We start from the raw sequence: 21,437 nt of genomic DNA, 5'->3' as shown, positions 1-21,437 counted from the left end.
CTTAGGAGGGAAAAGACTGGAGGAGGAAGGCCATACGTCTTTGCTTAGAGGGGCCTCTGGGAAGGTGGTGTTTTTCTAAATGATCTTTGATGAGTGTCTGTAAAGAATTAACCCCATCATAGGTCAGCCTGCTGCTCTGATGGGGAAATCTGCCTGGGCTGTGAGCGAAGCAGATCGCAAGTCCTTAGGGCCGGGCATGATATGCAGGATGAGTAGGGCCTTGCTGGCCCCGATGCGGCCCTCTGACCGCGCAGCATCACCTCACCCACCTGATGACCCGAGCGTGCACTGAATCAGTCCGGGTCCCCAAGTGTCTGAGTGCACGCCAAAGTCCGAGAAGCGGTGCTCTGGACGTCCACCAGGGGAGTGGTGTCAGGGTTCCCCGTGCTGTGCCTGGACGCCGCTCCCTGTTAGGAGCCTAGTCCTCTCCCCGTCATTCCACTCTCCCCCCACCCCCGATGCCTTCAATAGCCCTGATGGCTTTAGAGGCTTTTCTTCTGTTAAAAGATTTTATTTATTTATTTGACAGAGAGAGATCACAAGTAGTCAGAGAGGCAGGCAGAGAGAGAGAGAGAGAGAGGAGGAAGCAGGCTCCCTGCTGAGCAGAGAGCCCGATGTGGGACTCGATCCCAGGACCCTGAGATCATGACCTGAGCTGAAGGCAGCGGCTTAACCCACTGAGCCACCCAGGCGCCCTTTAGAGGCTTTTCTGATGTGAATGGCAGGAGGGCTGCGTAGTCAGATGGAAGGCACACCAGCCGCATAGTCTGCGGCGGAATCCCAGCTTGCCCCGTACAGCCTGTGTGACGCTGGAGAGACCGCTTACCCTCTCTGTGCCTGAGATTGCTCCCTGTAAAATGGCTACAGTGAAAGTCCCTGCCTCCCTGGGTTGTTGTGAGACTGAAGTGAGTTAATCCTTGTGAAGCAGCACAGTTTGACGAGCTCAGTGAATGTTAGCTGTTATGATCCTATTACAGAGATTTCTGTTTCCTGCTTTGGCTCATGTCTGTCCCCAGAGCCTCAGGGAACAAGCTTAACTCTTCCATATGACAACCTTGCAAACATCTAAAGTCAGCTCTCGGGGCCCCTGGGTGGCGCAGTCATTTGAGCATCTGACTCTTGATTTCAGCTCAGGTCAGGATCTCAGGGTGATGAGATGGAGCCCCACGTCAGCCTCTGCGCTCAGCATGGAGTCTGCAAGATCCTCCTCTCTCCCTCTTTGTCTACCCCTTCCCCACCCATGCAATCTCTCTCTCTCAAATAAATAAAAAAACACTTAAAGGCAGCTCTCATGCCACCCTCCCCCTTTATGTTCTGCAGGCTAAAAATCCCGCGTCTTTCCCATTCCTTGTGTGACATCCCTTTGATTTCTGCCGCACGCCCCCTGGAAGATCTTCTGGGAACGTGCACGCCTCTAAGAGTCACAGCACCCATGCGGCAACCTGCACGGACCCCTAAGGCCAAAAATTTTACTTCTTCATAGGCTGATTTCTTTTTCCCTTGACCTAGTTTCTTCTAGAGCAGACAGGGGTGCCTGTGTGTGCTGCAAGGACACGTGGTGCCCACAGGCCTTCCCAGGGGCCTTCCTGAGCCCCAGGGTCCTCTGCTGTCCAGAGAGTAGCATCTTGGTGCCAGCCAGGCTTGCAAGGCTCTCTAGGCTGCGAGGGACAGGGACTGCAGAGCCCGTAACCACCTTGCTCCATCAACACCCTGCCCGGTAGGGAGAACCTGCAGGAGGTCTACCAGAGGACACAGACCTGTCCAGGGGGAACTGGAAGAACAGAGCAGCCTCTCACAGCCTTCGATGAAACTCCCATCCTACTCACAGCCCCTCCTTCTTCACTCCACAACTGTCCATGGCTGCCTTGGTTCTTCCTGGTGTTCTCAGACTGGGCAGGGGCACGCAGGCTCCCTGGGGAGCTCATTCAGGATGGAGACCACTGACTCCAGGTGAGCAGCTTTGGGCAATCTGTACCTCTCACCGGCACTCCTGATTCTCCTTGCTGCGGGTCCACTGACTTTCAGAACGGAGGTCGTTCTCCTCAGCCCCTTTGTCCACATGCCCAGATGTCTCTCTGTCCCCTGAGCACATTCTAGGTCTTCCCACCCTCTACCTTGACTCACAACTGGTGCCCATTGTCACCACCCAGCTATCCAAGATGTCCCCTCCAGCAAGACCAGCTTGGACCGCATCTCCAGGAAGCCTTCACAGACCCACCGCCAAACAAAGCCTGTCCCTGTGCGTTCTAAGCGGTCCTCTTCCTTGCTGCTTACGGGGGCTCCGATGTGTGTGCTGGTGGGGGTCCGGCGACGTGCAGGTTAGAGCGAGGGCTCCGGAGCGGGACACCCTAGGCCACATCCCAGTCATACGAGCTTGGGCAGGGGGCGCTGCGGAGAGCCTGCATCGAGAGGCTGACGGGAGCACGGCAGAATGGAAGCGTGCAAAACGCTAACCCAGGAGCGCCGTCTGTTCAGTGTCCGGCTCTTGGCTTCAGCTCAGGTCCTGATGGCAGGGTCGTGAGATTGTGCCCCGCAGGCTCCGTGCTGAGCTCAGAGTCTGCTCAAGGCTCTCTCTCCCTCTTCCTCGGCCCCTCTTTCCCCCTCCCTCTCTCTCTTATAAATAAATACATAGATCTTTTTAAAAAGGTCAAAGGCTAACACAGTGCTCAGCAGAGTAGGTCCCACGTAAATGTTGACCGAGATCATTTCCTTATCTTTCTGACAACCATATTGACTGTTTCATCTCTACCTACATTATGTGCTCTTTGAAGACAGGGCTGGTTTTAATCATCACGTTCATTTCCACCGCACATGGACACCACATGCCACAGGCTTGCGGTAGAGAAGGTGAGGCTGTCCGAGTCCCCCCCACCCTGGCCCGGAAGCGGGGACAGCCCTAAGCAGCCATTCAGTATGAGGGGAGAAACCAGCCTTCGCACCTTGTCCCCCTATCCCCCCTTCCCCAAAACACACTCAGCTACAGCTGACTGGGCTTTTATGCTTCAGAGGCTGTGTCCCCGTTTCAATTCTCCTGTCCCTGTGAGGGGCCAGAAGGGTGAAGTAGAAGGCGTATTGGAACATGGCTTCTTCCCTAAGCTTCTGTCTCCCAGACACAAGGGCTCAGGCTCGGGAGGCACAGAGCTGGAGCCCACCCACCCCGTGCCGGCCTCGGATCGGTGCCGACCCTTCTGGAGTGAGTTTGAGGGAGGCTGTTCTGGATTCCCTGGCAGGCAGCTGGGACTGAGTGCAGTGTCCCCGCTCCCTCTGCCCAGAGGATGCTCAGGTCGTTAATCAGACCTTCCCTCTGGATCTGTTGGGGGTCCCTGATTACCCTCGTCAGAGGGCAGCCACTGCTGGATGATTTCCCAAACACCTCCCGTGCTTTTAAAATCAAAACCTCCCCTTGGCTGTACTGGACCCTAAAAGGAAGTGACACTGGCTGGTTGCAGCCATCTCTGAGGAAGGCCCAGAGGCCCCCATGGCAGAGTCTAGACAGGGAATCCTGGCTAGCTGCCTCCCGGGAGCACCTCCAGACGGGGTGGCAGGAGGAAAGGGCAGCTCCAGTCCTGCCTCTCACGTGCTGAGGGGGGCCATGGAGAATCGTGTGAGTGTTAGTGTCCCGTCTCCTCAGAGACCCACACAGTGGTGCACCACAGGGAGACCAGGTATGACGACAGGTTTCCTCCACATCCTGATGGAGCTGCAGGCTCCACACCCTGCAGGCTCTGACAGGAAAGCCATTTAAAGATACCTGTTGAGCCCATCTACTTACTGTTTTGTGAGCCCTTCTGATAAAACTCTCCATTCCTCGGTATTCTTTACTCTTTTTTTATTCTAGAAAGTTCTGTGTTCTTTCACCCCACCCACTCTGCTGAAACGTTCTTGAATTCAGATCACCAGGATCGTGTTATGGGCCCCAGAGCCTCTTGCTTGGACACCCAGGGCTCATCTCAGCTGAGGGCAGGACCCCTGCCACCACCTCCTTCCCCATGTCTGCTTTCCCTCGCCCTGCCCCGCCTCCCCTTCCAGAAAGGGCGCCCCCTCTTTGTTCCCAACACCCCCTTCTGCAGGGCTCCTCTTGCTCCAGAACCTGACCGAAGACACTGCAGCTTCCCAAATTCTCCTCTGTCCGGTGGCTTCTGAAACACATCAGTATGTCCTCTGTTTTCAAAACAGCTTGAGGGACAAGTGACCGTGGGGAAGCAGCAGGACCTCGGTTTTCATTCCGAAGTAAGGAAGAGCTGTTGGGTGAACTTTCTCAGCTGCTCTCATGGCCTGGCCCTCATTTCTGGCTCAGGTGCAGCCTTGCCCATGCAAACATCTTTCTTTTACTTTCCAGGCAGGTGTTTCAGAAGGAAGCCTCCCTGTGTCCCCACTTCAGTCCTGGGTGCTGTGGATTGGCAGGTGTTAATGAGAGGAAATTCCATCCCATAGAAGACTGCACATTTACATATCAGAAAACTCCCCTCTGGGTGACTGCTTTTATCTTCCTCTGGCTGCCTCAGCCTCTGACTGGAAAATCGACCAAACCATTCTTTACTGATGACCTGCCCACCCAGAAGTGAACTTCTACAGTTTGGCTTGTGGCTGTAATTTTTTGGGGGAAAAAAAAAAAAAAAAATTTTTTTTTTTTAAAGATCTTATTTATTTAAAGAGAGAGAGCAAGCGGGGTGGGGACAGAGGGAGGAGAGAATTTCAAGCAGATTCCCTGCTGAGCACAGAACCCCATGAGGGACTCCTACAACCCTGAGATCATGATCTGAGCCGAAATCAAGAGCCAGACGCTCAACCGACTGAGCCACCCAGTTGCCCCCCAAATTTCATTTTTTATTTAATTCAATTTTATTTATTAGATAGAGATCACAAGTAGGCAGAGAGGCAGGCAGAAAGAGAGGAGGAAGCAGGCTCCCTGCTAAAGCAGAGAGCCCGATGTGGGGCTCAGTCCCAGGACCCTGGGATCATGACCTGAGCCAAAGGCAGAGGCTTTAACCTACTGAGCCACCCAGGTGCCCCTAAACTTTTATTTATTTATTTATTAAAATTTTTAAAAAGATTTTATTTATTTATTTGACAGAGAGAGATCACAAGTAGGCAGAGAGGAAGGCAGAGAGAGAGGAGGAAGGAGGCTCTCTGTGGAGCAGGGAGCCCAATGCAGGGCTCAATCCCAGGACCCTGGGACAGTAACCTGAGCCGAAGGCCCAAGGTCAATCCACTGAGCCACCCAGGTGCCCCACCTAAAATTTATTTTTTAAGTAAGCTCTACACCTGACATGGGCTTGAAGTCAAACCTGAGATCAAGAATCGCATGCTCAAGGACTGAGGCAGCGAGGCACCCCAGTCTATCTGTAACTTTTAGGATCACACTTAAACCCCTAACAAACCACCGTGCATACAGCAACATGGATGAATCCAGCTGCTTCACGCTAAGTGAGGGAATTGGGACTCAGAAAGGGGCGAGGACTCCACGTATATGGCATTCCATACAAAGCAAAACCGGAGGACAGAAAATCGTGATTGCTAGGGGGCTGGAGCCAGGGCGTGGGGGATGAGTGACTCGACAGGGACATGAGGGAAGCGAAGGAGTTCATTTGGGTGGGAGCATTGAGGCGAGGGAAGGGGTACCCTGTGGTCACTTCCTCTTTCCCCCTTCCCTCCACCAGTTTGGGTCCCTCCTCCGAAGAAACATGGACCACAGAGGAGAGAGAACTGCCATCATACCGTAGGGCTTTCGGACGGTTTGAGCAAATAGATTCTAGAATAATTGATCAAAAGCTCCTGGTGGGTATTGGGGCTTCTTAACTTTTCATCTGCGTGAGCCTGGGTCTGTGAGAGTTCCTGCATCAGGAAAAAGGGCAGTTCAAATGCTGAATGGGGAGTTTCATCAGCAGACATCAACCATCCCTGGGCTCTCCCACTGGATCCCTTCCATCTGAATTGTCTCACCTTAACCCCCAGACGGGTCTGCCTTCTCAGTTTAGAGACTGTTCCAGGTCATCCGAATGGACACCTCCCAGGTTACACTGTTGGGCCAACTTTGGCCCAACATGTAAAAAACGGAATCCAAGTTGCCCAGCTATATTTTCCATGCTGTGCGAAACCACGTAGCTCCCCACCACATCTTGTAGGGAGGGCTTCTGTCGCAGACCACAAATCCTTGAGCAGTGGCTGAAATCAGTGAGAACATTGATGCCCTCAGAAAGACACTGTGGAGCTCCCAGAATCCTCTGGGCCAACCAAAGCTGCACCCACTCTCTGTTCAGGGTGTTTCTGTATGCCCTTCACCTGCACCCATCACGGAGCCGGCCTTCCCCGTGGTCAGCAGGGGCTTGGCGTCCCCAGCTCTATAGCTGCGTTAATTCTTACCTTCAGCATCACAGTAACTAGCTTGATTTCAGATGTGTGGCCATTGCTGAAATTCAGCTGCTGGATCAATGAAATTCCAAGTTCTTGTCATCACTCCGTTGATGATGGTAATGAACTTGAGTTTGGCTCCTAGGCATCCAGCTTCTGACTAGATGAGGGCAGATTCGTGTGGCAGGGTGATGTCACGTTGGGGTGGGAAAGCCTTCCTTCCAGAATGTTGGTCTCTTGCCTCCCCACCCACAGTGGAGAATCGCTTGGAAGGATCCTGGACGGGGTGCTGTCTTCGAGTGGAAAGAAACGAGAAGGTGCTGGGGAGAGAGGGTATGTCTGCACAGGGCTGCTCATCAGAGCCGGGGGTTTTGTCTTCCAGGGTTACCTGTCGGAAGGGTTGGTGACTAAGTGGTACCGCTCACCGCGCCTGCTCCTGTCTCCTAACAACTACACCAAAGCCATTGACATGTGGGCCGCCGGCTGCATCCTGGCTGAGATGCTCACGGGGAGAATGCTCTTTGCTGGTAAGTCACTGCCCATGCCTTCTTCCTTCTCTGATGTTGTTCTATAAAAAGGGAGAACTGACTGAAAGGGGAAAAAAAAGGAAAAAACCACACACACACACCAATAACAAAATAAGACAGAAAAAGATGGTAACCACAAAACATCCTAGTCTTTCTCTTTAAAATGACCTGTATGGCTTAATGGACCTACTTAGAAGCCCCTTACCATTTCTGGCAAGATACCAGAAAGGCTGAAAATAGCCTTTTGAGGGTAGAACTTTCAAAGTCAAGTAACGACTTCTATTCAGACACCTTGGGATTGACCCCTGGAAACACCCATCCTACATTTTCAGACTTTTCGTCTTCTATCCCTGCCACTGTGAGCAGCCAGTCTGGAGAGTTCATTTGGGAAGGGGACCGCACAGGGGGCTCCCAGGGTCCCTGAACTGACCCTCCATGAGCCCGCACAGGGGGAGGCCAAAGGGACCGCTTCCAAACAGCCTGAGCTGCAGGCCCTTGCTGGGACAGCATTGCAGGAATCCTGTCCGCTCGGGGCTGCACCGGGCATCATTGGGGGACACAGAGGAGCCCCACCATAGGACACCAGCTTCTAGCAGTTTGGAATTAGTGGTAAGGGACAGGCGCGCAGAGCAGCTACATAAATCTGGGGACTTCTTGAAGATAGAAAGTCGGTTAAGAGTTTAAACTGGTGGAAGTAAGTGGAAAGGCTATCAAGCAAAGAGTGAAAATGGAAGCAGTGGGAGTAAGAGCAGCCTGGAGGTCGAGGGGGACAGGGGGACAGCGAGGAGAGAGACCTGACCCCCAGCAGCAGTGCCACCGTGCCGAGAGAGAGCGTCCGTGCTTGGGCGGCAAAGATGATTTGCGTTTCTGAGACTCGTAAAGACTGAAGCTTCTTACGGCCGCGCATCCAGCCTGAGGCCTGCCAGGGAGAAGGTGCTCAGTAAGTCGACATTTGGTGAAGGAATGAAGGAGCACAGGCGTGAATAAATGCCCGACTCCGCCCTGTCCCAGCACACTTCTCCCACGTGCCTGGCACAGCCTGTCCTCCTCCCCTCTGCCTCAGGGAGCACAAGCCGCATTCCAGAGCCAGCTGGTTATTTCTGATTGTCCCCCTCCTCCTTAGGGTCCTTCTAATTGGATACCCAAAAGGCGAGGCTCAGTCCTTGTTTTAAAATCACTTCCTCGCCCAGCCCGGGAAAGAACACGCAGAGGCGTCTGGGACGGAGCACTGAGCCCAGCTGTTCCCGTCACATTAGCTCTGCTGACTCAGTCTGTATCAGACGGGTCCATTCCAGAGGCAGAGACACTTGTCAACGCCAAGCCCCAGAGATGGCAAGCAATCTGCCTGCAGTCACACAGCAGGTCAGCGGCTGAGTGAAGACCTGAACCCGGGTCCCCTGGCCGCCAGCCCGGTGCTGCTCCCACCGTCCTCCCGGAACCACCGTGGGGCTTCCACCACCCCAGCCTCTCGGGCAACGCACTTGACCATGTGGTATTTGGCTCCCCAGGGGCTCACGAGCTGGAGCAGATGCAGCTCATCCTAGAGACCATCCCCGTGATCCGGGAGGAGGACAAAGACGAGCTGCTCAGGGTGATGCCCTCGTTCGTCAGCAGCAGCTGGGAGGTGAAGAGGCCGCTGCGCAAACTGCTCCCCGAAGTGAACAGCGAAGGTACCTCCACCTGGGGCCAGGCCAGCCTCCGGGAGGCTGCGCTCCGGCTTCCTCCCGGGCCGGGCGGGTGGTCAGCTTCCAGAAGGACCATGCCGAGTTCCTAGACAGAAGGGCCAAGGCCATGCCACTGTAGCAGGAGTTTGCCCCAGCTCCTTCCAGAATGAGCGTCCCTGGCCCCCAGAGTTTGGCCGCCAGGAGACCCTCAAGGCAAAGCTTGGCGTCCTCCAGAGTCTATCCTTGTCTTGGCTTCCTTTTCCTTCTCGTCTTTCTCACTCACCTTCCTCCATCTCCTCCTCCATCTCCCCTTTCCTTGTTTCCCTTGATGATGTGATGCAGAGAACGTGGGTTTTATGAGCTTCAGACCCAGACCCAGACTCATTGCCCAGTTCCGTTGGGAAGTAGCTGTTTGGCCTTGAGCGAGTTTCCTAACCTCTCTGCCTCTGTTTCCTTAATTGTAAGATGAGTGCAGTGATCCGTGTAATGGGGACATCGTGACGGGTGAGTGAAATAGAATGTGTAAAGCCCTGGGCCTAGGAGAGTTGCTCCATCAGCTGAATGTTAACATTAGGGGCACCTGGGTGGCTCAGGCAGTTAAGCAGCTGCCTTCAGCTGAGGTCATGATCTCAGGGTCCTGGGATTGAGCCCCGTGTCAGGTTCCATGCTCAGCGGGAAGCCTGCTTCTCCCTCTCCCTCTGCCCCACTCCCTGCTCATGCTCTGTCTCTCCCTCTGTTTCTCTCTCAAATAAATAAACAAAATCATTAAATAAAATGTTAACATTATCACTGGATCTCACATCTACCAGAGGCTTCCTGAGGAGACCCCTCCCCATGTTAGGTAGGACACAGGTTCAGCCAACTGGAAGAGACACCCAAATTCCTAATGGCTTACATAAGATTTCTTTCTCATTTAAGAAAAAAGAAGTTAGGAAGCTTATTTCTCTCTTCTGTAGTAATCACAAAGCAGACAGTCCAGGGCCAAGATGGTGATCCTGCTGCAAAGTCATCCAGGGGCACAGGCCCCTTCCATCCTGCTGTTCAGCCATCTTAGGGTGCTGCCCTTACTACCCAGAGGAAGATCGGGAAGGGGGGCAGGTCCGCTTGCCCTTAAGGTCATGAGCCGGAATTTGGACACCTCACCTCCACTCAACGTTTCGTTGGCCAGAACTCAGTCCCGTGGCCCCAGCTTGCTGCGGTGGAGGTGGTGAAATAGGTTTTGTTCCATGCCACTTTGTGTCCATTATTACGAATGAGACCATCAAGAGACCAAGAAGTTGGACCACTGGTGTCTTCTAACAATGTCCGTGGCCACGATCCCCACTCAATCATAAGCTGCCTCAGTTTTCTTTTCATGAAAGGGGAGGAAGGATCATTTCATTCACCACAAATTAAGACTCAGCCCATCTGTATGAGTCCCAGGGCCCTTTAGACATCCCACCACGAGATGAGATGGGCATTCACCTCTCAGGAATTCCGGGTCAGGGATGTGTCACCGCGTCCCCTCCCCCAAGCAGCCACACACACAGCAGCCCCTCAGTGCTCTGGCTCTCAGAGTGGTGGGCTGTGTCTCCACAAAATCAGAGTTGGTCCTGATAGGAGATGAAGCTCCTCATTATCGTTGGCAGCATCCCCCGACGTGCATTAAGCCCCCACAGTGTCAGGGATGGAAGTTCCGAGACACGAGAGGTGCTCTCGCTGGGAAGATGGGGAGAACCAAGACGTGAGGGGAGAACAAAGACTAAGGAACACATCCTAAGGGGGCAGCGAGAGCTCCGCCTATTTGGGGAGAGGAAGGGAGTGGAGAGGGACAGAGAAGCTGGCCAGTGAGACATGGTGAGGCCCGGACCAGCAGGACGAGTCACAGACCTGTAGGTAGGAAGTGAGGCTGGAGAGGTGAGAAGGGCCAAGAGGCCAATGACTTTGGACTTGATCCTGTAGCTGAACAGTGTTCACTGAAGCTGGGCGTGATCCTCTCTCCCTATGTGCCAAAACTCAGCTCCAACCAAAACTCCCCTGCCGACCTGTGGCCTTGAAAAGCTGGCCTTGAAAGTAGGTCTCCAGCTGACCTCTGGCTTAAGGAGAATGAGGGGTCCCCAGAATGAAATATGGGTCGGGGGAGAGCAAGGCCACCCACCTAGGAGAGCCGGCCGGTGACTTGCAGTCCCTCCCTTTTCTGTACATCTGAGGCCCCGCAGGCCTGGGAAGAGGCAGGGTCTCTCTCTGGCTGTAGCCCGCAGAGGCTCAAAGGGCAGCCTGGGTGACTCTGTCCCTCAGTGGCTGACGGAGCCATCAAGGCAGGAGGAAGGAGACAGACCCCAAGGCCATCATATCGAGGCATCAGTTCTGAGCTCCGTTTACCCTACAAAGTAAAGGTGTCACAAGTGACAAATCTGATGGGAGTGCTCTGGGTGAAGCAGGGGTGGGGCCCTCAGGGCCCGCCTGCGTCTCAGTCACCAAAGATGCCCCTGAGGATCCTTCCAGACCTGGGGGCTCTGGAAAGTCCCGTTTGAAGTTCACTAGGTCACAGGAAGGTGACAAGATGGTAGGAAGCCTCATATTAGAAATGCCTTCAGAAAATGTGGGGAGGTTGAGCCCAGAGAAGAGGAGTTGGGGGTGGGAGGGCTTGGTTTCTGCACTGAGAAAAACAAAGCCAGTGCCGTGGCAGATACATCCGGAAACTCCAGGAAGATCTGCTGGCAGTGTAGACACGGCTTGCCTCCAGTCTGGAGAGAGTGGGGGAGCCTGGGGCTCTTCCGGAACCCAGACTCTCAGAGAAGGGTCTGCCATCTTTAAGACTCAGCCTTCAGGGTCCCCCTGGACACCCACTTCCAGCCTAAGCCAGGGGAAGAGAGGCGAGAGACTCTTACATCCAACTGGAAGTGGGGTGCACACGTCACTCCCACCCCGCCCCCCAGCCTCCCGTCCCACAGCCGCGTCAGACAGCAGGGGCGGCTGGGACAGCCAGGCCAGTGTGTGCCAGGCAGAGGGGCCATGCCCAGGACCTGGCTGCTGCCTTAGAACCTGAGGGGACCGGATATGGGAGACCTGCAGAGGGCAGAGCTAAGCCTGGGTTGGAGGTTAAAGGGGGCAGATTTAGCTTAGAGACAAGAAGGGATTTTCTAGTCTTTAGGCTTCTGGAAGTGTCTGGCACCTGCTAGAAGACCCAGCTGTCAGGAAGAGGAAGGAGGAGACTCATCTTCACTAGAGTCCGTGGGGGGCACGTCAGGGTTTGCTGGGTCTTTGTTAACAACAGTGATGCCGGTGATGATGCCTGCCGATGTCCAGAGCTTCAGCTCTCTCCTGTCCTTGTCAGAAGGTCCAGAGTAATCTGCTGGATCGCGGGAGGGCAGCAGCCCAAAGAGGAAGAACCTCGCCCTGCCCAGAGCTAGGCAGGGCCAGAGCGGACTGTGTGCCGCGGCCAGGTTCTTCCCAGCCCCGCCCCTCAGGGAGGGTCTTTCAGGTTCCCAGCCCTGACCCAGAGGCTCCCCCTGAGCCTCGGAGCTCTTGGCGGTGGGTGATCGGAGTTCCTGCTGCTTTAATGATCTTGCGGTCTGGGCTTACGGAGCGGCACCGCGTCCTCCCGGGAGGCTGCGGCCTTCTGGATCCCTCAATTTCCTGAATCATTGATGAATCTTGCTGCAGAGAGACCCAGGGCTGGTGTGAGGGGCAGGGCGGTGGTGGCTGGCTTGCAGCCTTTCTCCCCTGCCACGTGGGCAATAACGCGATTAGCCCCGCCAGGATTCAGGTGGGCTCTCCCGCGCAGAGACGTGATACAAACCTCCAGGCTAGACCTTGTGCTGAGATGAGGCAGGGCAGAGCCCACAAGGCAGATGGTTGCCCCTGCCCCGCCGGGAGAAAGGACAGCAGTCCTGTGCGCAGTGCTGGTGTGTGGCCACTGCGTACCCACAGCGCCCGACTGGCTACCGAAATTTCGATGTACTTTCATGCTGGCGGGCAGCCAGCCACCGTACAAGGCTTCGGAGTGTCCCTTCCTGTCCCCAGGTTCCAGTGCCTAGGACCTCCCCTTGATCTGGACCCTGGTCCTCAGGAGGGCTTCAGCTTGGTGGTTATAAATATTTTAATATCAAGCCGGCCTGCTGTTGTTTGTCAAACCTCCAGGCGCAGCCTGTGGTAGGAAGGCAGGGCCGGGGAGCCGTGGGCTATCGGACCTGTCCCAACTGCCTCACCTTTCGGTGACCTGTCTCATAGGTCACTGCTGGCACCTGGGAGCCAAGGCTCCCCCAGGCACTCCAGCAGCACACAATCTGTAGCCAGTGGGAATGGGTGTAGAGACACCGCAGCTCCCCCTGACCCCACAAGGGAGCCGCCTCTGAGGTATGTCCCCTGCTGTCTCCTAGAGGACGCCCCCCCCCCACAATGGGACTGAACTCCAGGTGTCCTGCTCATGCGCACAGCCCCCTCCCCTGCCAGTGCTTCCAGGGAGGGTCACCACGTACTCGCCTATAGCCCAGACCAGCCTAAGGCAGACTCCTAGCCCTGTACCGGCTCTTAACCAACAGCAACTGCAACAAGTCACTTTCCCCTGCTGGGCCTCTGTTTATTCATTTGTGAAATCAGAAAAGCAGTTATCTACTCTAAATTGGCACTGGATTGTGGTGAGGATCACAAGAAAGGAGAATGGCTGAAAAGCTTATTACAAATGGGAAAGTACCAAAAAATGTCTGTGCTAGGCAGGGCAGTGAATGACTTTCCTGTCCTGTTTTGCTCCCTGCAGCCATTGACTTTCTGGAGAAGATCCTGACCTTTAACCCCATGGATCGTCTAACAGCAGAGATGGGGCTGCAGCATCCCTACATGAGCCCGTACTCGTGCCCGGAGGACGAGCCCACCTCGCAGCACCCCTTCCGCATTGAAGATGAGATCGATGACATCCTGCTGATGGCTGCCAACCAGAGCCAGCTCTCCAACTGGGACAGGTGCGGTTCCAGGGGCCTCCGGCTCTGGAGTGTAGAATCCACGTTGTCATCCTCCCGTTTCTGTTTTGCCTCTGATCCTCCGTGACCTTTCCCTCTACCTCCCAAGCTCTATACCCCATGGGGTTCTTTCCCCACTTAGCTTTCTGCCTTTCTCTCCTGTCCCCAGGCACTCCCAGCCGGTGAGCATGTGTGGGTTGGGAGCCTTCCTTTGTGCAACACGGCCACCACCCCTGTCCTCCCCACCCTGAGTGTTCTAGAGCCAGGGCTCAATACAAGGTTCAGTGATATTTAAGGAGTACCCGTCACTGGAACTCACTTCTGGCAGACTGGGAATCTGCCCTAGAAAAGTAGACTGCGCCAGCGCACAGGGAGGAGACAATGTGACATTTACGATCGCACTGAATTTCACATGGTCCTCATCGTTGAAAGCTCCCGGAGTGCCACGAAGGAGGGGGCCATTATCACTACTGCTCAGCGACACATGAGGAAGCCACAGCCCAGAGAGGGTAGAGACTAGCGTCAGGTCACACAGCATTAGCAGGCCTCCTGCATCTGCATCTATGCCGATCTGTTGAATGCCAGACTGGGCTGAGCCTCCGAATCCTTCCCAACACAGTGTACCCGGAAGTCACTACCCATGATTCAGCATTGGGTAGAACACACATTTTTTTTAACCATCTCTGTGTAGGCATGTTATGATTTCTCGGGACCCTTCCTGTTCTGACGTTGAGATGAGGCAGCTAAACATTTGGGCGTCACCATCTGCTAACCCCGGGGCCGGGAGAGCTGAGAGCTGCTCAGTTTAGAAATAGAAGTCAAGGGCTTAGCAGCTAGGACTCCGAGGAGGCCTAAGTGGGAGCCCCGCTGCGGTGGGAATGTGACAGCTAGTTACATAAGTGACAGATGAGCAAGTTCTCCTTTTCTGTCATTTGACAGATGATAGGTTTCAGCGTAAGGAGGCAGTGGGAGGGCCGGGGCAACGTTGCTATTTTTGGACAGGTTTGTGGGTTTGTTGTTGTCGATTGTTGTTAGCAAGAGTTGCCAGCAAATAGAGATTAATGAAGACCCTTCCTTCTGCCACCCCCCAGGCCTTTCCCGCCCTTGACTGTGGTCCCTGCAGCCCCTCCCCCTCTGCGCCACAGCGCTTAAGGGCTCAGAGCGCTGGCCCAGGGAGGCCCACCCCATGCTTATCACAGCTGTAGTGCGGGGCTGGGCCCTGGAAAACTGCAGGGTTTCTTTAGCCGCTGCCCACCAGCTCTGCCCATTTCTCAGCCTGACAGAGTTCCGCTCCCGACTTTCCCATCACACCTTCCTGATGGAGATGGGCCATCCACGGCAGACTCCTTCCTACAGGCCCTCCTGCTTTGGACAAATGGCTTAACCTTGGATGAGTGCCAGCATCATGTCCCAGTGGGGACATCGGGAAGGCAGCATGATAATGCTGATTCCAGAGTCTTGTCCGAGAATCGGCGCTTGGCTCCCGGTGTGTAGCAGCCAGGGATTAGGGTCTTCTCAAGTCCTTCCTCCTAGAAATCTCGGCGGCTTCTAGGACCCTTGCAGGAAGAGGCGGTGTTCGCCTCTGGGAGGGACTCCTGCCCTCGTGGTGTCACTGGGAGAGAGCGCAGCAGTCCCGGGGCCTCCCTGTGCCTCGTAAACCACATCATGTGGACCGCTTCTCCGCGTCTACGCTCTCACAGCCAAACCTGCCTGTCTTTGGTGCATCGGCTTTTCCTGTGTGAGCTCTGGGCATCCTGTACTATGAGCAGCTGGCTGTGGGCCACGGCCTTCCCTGCACTCCCTGCCTCCCTCCACATGGTTCTTCTGCACAAAGCACCTGGCATGGGGAGGCGAGGGCCCAGCTCGAGCTGATGGCCAGCACACCTGCCCTTCATTTGCTCTTGGCTAGCTGACTTTACTCTCCGTGGCCGCAGGGCACTTGACAGAAGGCAGAATTCCAAGGATCTTTGGCCTCTCTGGAAGGTGTCTAGAACCTTTCCATAGATCCCACCTGCACTGCATTGTTGCAGGGTGCTGGGGGTGGGGAGGCATCTAACCAGAGCCCCTAAAGCAAGAGGTCTTAGCCCAGGCCGTACCTTAGCATCCCCTGGGGATGTGTTAAAACCATGCAGACGCAGAGCCCCAGTGGAGACCTGCAGAATCAGAGTGTGGGGTGATTCTAATCTGAACCAGGGCCAAGGAGCACTCATTAGGGCTCCACTACTCCAAGTGTGGTCCCTGGACCAGCAGCATCAGCATCACCTGGGAGCTGGTTAGAACCACGGACTCTCTGGCCCACCGAGAGGCTACTGGATCAAGAGTGGCAACTTTGCAAGGGTTGCGGCCTTGGTGGGTCCCTTTGAAAGGAGGGTGCACGAGGCCAGGGAATTTGTTGTTTGGTTCTCTGCTGTGCCTGGCAATGCCAGTGCCTTGCACTTAATAATGTGCTCAAGAAATAACTGTAGGATATTGAATGAGTACAGAAGAATACAAGGGTTAAGCCAAAAAAAAAAAAAAATCAGCCCTTCCACGGGAACCCTGGGGGTGTGGGTGGGGGCAGTCACGGGACCAGAGGGACAGGAAAGGAATGGAAAGGCAGTCTGTGCCTGACAGACAGGGGTGTGGGGCCTTGGCTCCCTCGGGGAAGGCAACTCACCATTGCGTTTGTCTGCATCCTTGCAGGTACCCTGTGAGCCTGTCCTCGGACCTGGAGTGGAGGCCGGACCGGTGCCAGGACACAAGCGAGGTGCAGCGCGACCCGCGCGCGGGCTCGGCGCCGCTGGCGGAGGACGTGCAGGTGGACCCGCGCAAGGACTCGCAGAGCAGCTCGGAGCGCTTCCTGGAGCGCTCGCACTCGTCCATGGAACGCGCCTTCGAGTCCGACTACGGGCGCTCCTGCGACTATAAGGTGGGCTCGCCTTCCTACCTGGACAAGCTGCTGTGGCGCGACAGCAAGCCGCACCACTACTCCGAGCCCAAGCTCATCCTGGACCTGTCGCACTGGAAGCAGGCGGCCGGGGCGCCCCCGAGCACCGCGGTGGCCGCGGACGCTGGGCCACGCGAGGACGAGCCGACCAACCTCTTCCTGGAGATCGCGCAGTGGGTCAAGAGCACGCAAGGTGCCCCGGAGCGCGGCAGCCCGCCCCCCGACAGCCCCGAGCGCCGCCTGTCTGCCTCTCCGCCCGGCCGCCCGGCCCCCATCGACGGGGGCGCCAGCCCCCAGTTTGACCTGGACGTGTTTATCTCCCGCGCCCTGAAGCTCTGCAGCAAGCCCGAGGACCTGCCGGACAATAAACTGGGTGACCTCAATGGCGCGTGCCTCCCTGAGCACCCTGGCGATCTCGTGCAGACCGAGGCCTTCTCCAAAGAAAGGTGGTGAGGGAGAGGGGGAGCTCCAGGCACCCCCGAGCGGAGGCCACCCGGGAAAGCCCGGCCTGGCAAGAAGGGGCTGGCCCTCCTCCCCGGCATCTCCACCGCCCCTTGCACCCCTCTCTGCTGCCTTGGGGTTAGCAAAACACAGGAAGGATCCGAGGACGGAGAGGAATGTCCATTTCTTAACTGCCTTAATAACTAGCCTTTAACCTCTGGGAGCAGGTTTGAACAGGAGCCTAGTTTGGGGGTTGATCACTTTCCCAGCAAAGAGGGGGCCCTTGCTAGGTGGCGGTTTGCCGGGAAGCAGTGTGTCTTAGACAGCAGTCTGCAAGCCCGGCCGGGCGCAGAGGAGTCTTGCTGGCCGACGGTTGAAACCATCTGGCCAGTCTAGCCTCACGGACAGAGGAAAGACAGTGAGGCCGGGAGAAGCCAAGTGAAGTGCTTACCCCCAGGGCAAGGCTGGGAGTCCTGTCTCCTAGGCCAGTGTCTGTCCACTCTAAACTGTCTTCCTCTGCTGGGGGCCCTGTGGCTTTCCAGTCAAAAACCTTGGTCCAAGGTGTTTCCTCCCTGCCCATCACCATCTGCCCTATCCCATCTTTTATTCAGAGCAATGTTGCTTTATATTCCAAAATGGGAAACTGAGCTAGTTTCACCCTACAGACCAATCAGATATTATCTCAAGTACTTCAAGTACTTGAGTAGCCCATCTGCCACACCCCCGTTTGCTTCATCCCTGTGTGGTCTGAAAACCTTGGCTCAGATCAGACCAGTGTGGGATCTGTGGGTCCAAGAGCTCATCTAACAGACCTGGGCACACACCTCCTCCAGAACTCCCTATGCACTTTCCTGACACATGCACGGATGCAAGGCCACGGCCCCAGCTCCCCAGGGAGTGTCATACACAGGTGAGTTTGAAGACAGCAGTCCTAGTAACGCCTGCAGCCCAATACCCAGTCCCATACATGGAACCCACCCGCAGACACGTACAGAACTCCTCTCCCAGCCTACCTCGGGAACTAATGTTCTTGGCACAGATTGCGCCTTTGGAGTAAACAAGGCCATGAGGTGCCCGCCATAGAGCAAATGTGTTAGGAGAGAAGATTTCACATGGGACCGATCGTGCTTCGTGAATACTGACCTTGATTTTGATCATCCATTTAGCCCTGGCAGAGAGTGGTCCCTAAAGAAATGCATGGAAAGCAAGTGGCCTTGGGAGCAAGGTGGGAAGATGGGAATGGCGGGGTGCCAACAGGAAAAGTCCTCAGGGGTCAGGCACCAGCATAGAGAGCCCAGGACACAGGAAGGGCTTCCAAGCAGCCATGCCCCTTGTAGCTTCAGGCTGAGTTTGGGGTGTGCACACCAGAGGTGTCCTTGCATTCAGAGTCTGGGGCGATGGTATAGGGGCACAGCAAGCCTTCTGCAGAAGCAGAGTCCATTCCCTGAAATGCTCTGCCATTCCCACCACTGGTATTCTGCCCTGCCCAGCACGCCCGGAGATACCCACGGGAGGTCTAGCCAGTCTGCAAACAGGACTCCCCAGTGTTGGCCTTGGGCTGTGTTCACCCTCACCTTGACAGCACCTTAAACCTATCAGCTAACTAAGAGTTGTACATTGAAACCTGCAACACGTTAGAAACTTATATTTAAAAACAAAATTAATCACCTGACCATAATTTTTAATGGAAAATATGTAAATATGAAGTGTTTGAGTTTCTTTCTTTCTTTTTCTTTTTTTTTTTTTTTTTAATAAGACAAGGAAATACACACCGCTCCTCATGTGCCACTTGTCCTCAGAGGGCGGCTTTACTTTTTGGTAAAGGAACAAGCTGCTGACCCTGACCAGGAGTTCATATACAAATGTTATTATAGAGGAATTGTTATACTTACTCATGTTTTCAAAAGATCTATTAAACTTGATCAGGATGGGCCAAATAAAGTTTTATTGGAACACAGAGTCCTTTATTCATCGAAGTATGCTCTCATTCATTTACGTATTATTTGATCCTGTCTTGGGCAGTGGTGGAGTCCTTGGAGCGCGGCTGGCTTCTCCCTGCACTCCGGAGGGCAGGGTTTTGAGGGGTTGCCGTCGGCAGGGAGGGAAGTGGAGAATCTATACGGATTGGTAGTTGGGGGAGTGATTCCAGAACCGTCTGGGTCGGGCCTGGTGTCCGTCCTATAGATTTCAAACCATATCTTGGAGTTAACCCCAATCCTTCTGAGCAAGGCTAAACCCTTTGTCCAGCCCCAAAGGGGCCAACATCATGAGATTTGGGGGAGCCAATACCCACAAATACCTCCCCGAGCCACACTTCACAGGTACCCGAGAGTCCCCTCAACTGAAGTTCACCTGTTTTGTAAGACCGGCCCGACATTAGCCGTGACCTCATTTGTTATTCAACAACTATAAAATAAGACAATGGAGGGGGTTCTTAAAATGTGTTTCTGTCGATTCGGACTTCCCTGAAAGGCCCTTGCATTAAAAGAACTTCCTACTGGGGGGCTGCATTTGAGCCAAGAGGAGCAGCCCCATTAAGGGAGTTGTGGGATTCTTTCCAAAATGGCAGCAGAGAGCGGCCATCTCTCTGCGGGGCAGAGGTGGATGAAGAGAGCACCGGGGGCAGGGCCAGAGTCCTGGTGGGAATCTTACATTGGCCTTGAGGCCCAATTTGAGGTGCTGATAGGTAGTGAGAAGTGGGGTTTGAGAAGCCCCAAGAGCAAACAGCAACAAAGGAAAGAAAAACTAAGAAAGGAGCACCCTGAGGTTGACCCTTGAGCATTCTAGCTTTGAGCCGCCCGGGCCGCTTGGAGATGGATTTTTTATAGTGCGATACTGTCAATGTAGTTTCTCTTCAGCAATTTTCTTCTAACATTTTCTTTTCTCCAGCTGACTTTATTTTAAGACTGTAGCATATAATATGCATAACATACAAAATACGTATTAACCAACTTTATGTTATGGGTGAGGCTTCTGGCCAACAGTAGGCTCTTAGCAGTTAAGTTTTGGGCAGTCAGTAGTTCCGTATGCGGATTTTCTGCTTTGTGGGAGTCAGTGCCTCCAAGCCCCATGCTCAGGGGTCAACCGTACGTCCATTCACGTATTGTCGGATCCTGTCTCCTGTGAAGACGTGTTTCTACTCACAACACTTGTGACACTAATTGTGAGTTTTCCACGCCACACAGTTCTCCGGTTCTCTGTACTCTGACATTGGACGTGGTGTCCCACCCCTCCAGATAGCTTGTGCCCGGCTTGGGGGCTGATCCGTACAGTAAGGAAAGTCGGATGGGGCACTGGCTTATTTTCCTTCAGAGGCAAATCGTGAGACAAAAAAAAAAAATCAAGGGCAAGTCATTCGGGAGTGGGAGGAATGAGCTCAGAAGCTAGAGCGAAGGGGAGATGATGGAGAAGGGAAGGAAGCCAGTCACGGGGCAAGTCACCACTGTGGGAAGGAGGAAGCGTGTGAATGACAAGCCTGTGGCCGAGAGCAAACTTCCTCTTCAACAATTGTTTCCCCTTCCGTCTCCCAGAGCTGCTAACATGTGGTTTACATCTTCTCCACTGTAATTCATGGGTTCGATACTAAGAGTTTTAAATATGACTGAGAAATGCTTTTGCAGAAACAAGGACACCGGGAGCCACGCTGAGTTGGTTCAGGGCGTTGCCATGGTATCAAACATGGTCGTGGGGGTTCCAACAGCCATGACGGTTTGGGTCATCACCGTCTCGAATTGGTTCCCTCAAATCAGTCCCTGAGATGGGGGCTTCTCCGCAAGTGATTGTTGGAAGGAAAGCGCTAAGAGGAGGGAGAGGACAGGAAGCAAGGCTGGGGAAGAGCGCTCAGCCAGCACGAGGTCCGGGTAGAGAACAGCTTCAGCCTGACACCACACAGAGCTCTGGAGAATGAATGGCACCAGGGAGTTGATCCCATGTTGAGGAAAAGAGGCATTTGTGCCCCCATGTCAGCTAGTGACTGGGGACTGTTGGGGTGGAGTGGAGGAAAGAGCCCATTCACCCAAGGCCAGTTCTCTTAGGAGCCAATTGGCAGCCAAAACCCACAGCAGCTGGGCAATGGGTCCCCTCAGCGCACCTGCTGAACGGGATCTGGGCAGGGCACCATCTGCATTGCAGGACAGTGTGCCGGGCACTGTGGGGGCAAAGAGGTGGAAATGAGAGACCACCAGAGTTGGCCCCCCAGGGAGCCCTCCAGGGCCAGTTCCAGCCCTTTTGTTACTAATTTCCCACTGTTAACGGTCCCCAAAGTCACTTCTCCACCACTGCCCCCTACCACAGAGTCCTCCGCCAAGTAACTGTCCGGAGGGGGGTTCCCAAGACCATCCTCCAGTTTCAATAATTCAGTAGAAGGACTCACAGGACACAGAAAAGCTGTCGCACTCACACTTATGGTTTATTACAGTGAAAGGATACAGAACAAATCAGCAAAGGGTAAAGGGGGGCAGCCAAACTCCTGGAGAAACCAAGCACAAGATTTCAGGGGGTCCTCTCCCAAGAAAGTGGCATGGGGACATGCTAATTCTCCCAGCAACAACATGTGACAACCAGTGAGTCTCATCCCAGTCTTGGCACCCAG

General features: G+C 54.6%; 1 protein-coding gene across 1 annotated transcript in view; it reads left to right on the top strand.

Annotated features, from left to right (window-relative positions):
- The window catches only part of MAPK4 (mitogen-activated protein kinase 4), a 54,520-nt gene extending 35,707 nt beyond the window's left edge, over positions 1-18,813 (top strand). Inside the window, exons 3-6 of the mRNA XM_044242963.1 lie at positions 6,734-6,878; positions 8,387-8,548; positions 13,281-13,482; positions 16,162-18,813. Of these exons, the coding sequence (XP_044098898.1) occupies positions 6,734-6,878; positions 8,387-8,548; positions 13,281-13,482; positions 16,162-16,858 (1,206 nt within the window). The 3' untranslated portion in view covers positions 16,859-18,813. The remainder of the gene's footprint in view (positions 1-6,733; positions 6,879-8,386; positions 8,549-13,280; positions 13,483-16,161) is intronic.
- Positions 18,814-21,437: the final 2,624 nt, after the last annotated feature.

The sequence above is a fragment of the Neovison vison genome, chromosome 3, assembly GCF_020171115.1.
Source record: "Neovison vison isolate M4711 chromosome 3, ASM_NN_V1, whole genome shotgun sequence".
Taxonomy (NCBI): Eukaryota; Metazoa; Chordata; class Mammalia; order Carnivora; family Mustelidae; genus Neogale; species Neogale vison.
This window is presented reverse-complemented; position numbering and strand designations above follow the sequence as displayed.